Source organism: Buceros rhinoceros, unplaced genomic scaffold (assembly GCF_000710305.1).
Source record: "Buceros rhinoceros silvestris isolate BGI_N320 unplaced genomic scaffold, ASM71030v1 scaffold12653, whole genome shotgun sequence".
Lineage (NCBI taxonomy): Eukaryota > Metazoa > Chordata > Aves > Bucerotiformes > Bucerotidae > Buceros > Buceros rhinoceros.
The window spans coordinates 26,113-27,535 of NW_010401917.1; the positions used below are offsets into that span (position 1 = coordinate 26,113).

At 51.1% G+C, this 1,423-nt stretch overlaps 1 protein-coding gene across 1 annotated transcript; it reads right to left on the bottom strand.

Annotated features, from left to right (window-relative positions):
• Positions 1 to 552: 552 nt before the first annotated feature.
• On the bottom strand, positions 553 to 1,209 carry LOC104490200 (reprimo-like protein). The gene has a single exon (XM_010132456.1). The coding sequence runs from the start codon at positions 1,207 to 1,209 to the stop codon at positions 874 to 876; it is 336 nt and encodes a 111-aa protein (XP_010130758.1). The 3' UTR covers positions 553 to 873.
• Between the last annotated feature and the right edge of the window lie 214 nt (positions 1,210 to 1,423).

The window sequence follows — 1,423 nt, forward strand, 5'->3', positions numbered from 1 at the left end:
GAGATGATTATATCTGGTGCTGGGATCAAAATAACTGAACTTCACACACAGAGAAAGAAAATGAAGGCAACACAAAATACTTTTGAAACAGATTCTTTTTTTCCTGAATATTCACCAGTTTACAAAAACCTACAAAAACCTCAAGGACTGTAACAATATCGCACTTGAAAAAGAGGCTGTTGTGTACAAAACCAGCAGGAGGGGGGGTGCATTTATCTGGGTTCTTTTCTTCCTTCAGCATAGAGGGGAAGGAGAAAGTACCACACGTTTAACGGGATAGCTGAGAAAAACAAGGAGGAACATGCTTTCCCTGTTACGAAACTCTACCAGAAGGTGCATGCCTGAGGTCCGGAATACAGACAGACTGACACAGCGTGTAGCACAGAGAGGTTGTACGACCCACACGGCACCTCCCTTCCCCTGCCCCATGGCCAAAGGTGTGTGGTCCATGCCAGGCATTTTGCTTTCCCTTCGGTTTGGTTTTTTGTTTGTTTGTTTGTTTTCTTTTTGTAGTTAGTTATTTGCCTTTTTTTTTTTTGCCTGGGTAGCGGTATCCAAGGTAACAGCAGAAGAGAGTCCACATCTGCACATTATCACTGCTTCTGCAAGTTTCATGCAAAACTTAAGCCATTTCTGCATGCAACACGATGCTGGTCATTTATTGTGCTCCATACAGCTCTGGGGACATTTTCCCATTCACCACAACAGAGTTTGTTGACTGGGAAGCACAGGTTTGCTTTCCCATGGACACAGATATATTAAAAGACCCCTTCATCCCCCCTCCACCCCCACCCCAGCTGCCCCAAACACATGGGAAGGTGCATCTCAGCACCACGTCCAGACAGTTCACTTGCCTACAAAAGCCCGGTGGCTTCAGTAAAGTCCCATGATCGCAGCTCCCACATCCTTAGAAGGTCTTCGGTCCTTCACCAGAAAGTTAATCATGCTCTCCGACTTAATGAGCAAGTTGCAGCCCAAAAAGAAGATGCCGAAGATCACAGTCAAGGAGAGGACACAGAGGACCGCGATCTGCACCACCCGCGTGATGTAAAGGCTCCTCTCATCGGGCGCCAGGACCGAGGAGCTGCCGTCGGTCGCCAGCACCGAGCTGGTCCCGTTGCAGCAGGCCATGAGTAACCCCAAGCCCTGGGTCCTGTTGGGGTAAACTCCCTGCTCTAGGAGAGTCTGGTTGAAAACGGATCCGTTCATGGTCTATGCACAATCCCAGATCTCCAGGGAAGGCAAGAGGAACACTCGCTGTCCCCCTGCCCACCCCTCACACGCCGGGGCTCAGCGCCTCTGAGCCACCTCCTGCCTTTCTCCTCACAGCGCCTGGGATGGAGGGGAAACTTCCTCAAGGCTGCGAGCAGGTGGGAAGCCAACGTGTGTGGCGGAGGGGCGGCTGGGTCCCGGCGCCCTCCCG

What these genes read in the sequence shown, in the direction of transcription:
- LOC104490200 (XM_010132456.1), bottom strand. Translation starts at nt 1,209, where the DNA reads ATGAACGGATCCGTTTTCAACCAGACTCTCCTAGAGCAGGGAGTTTAC.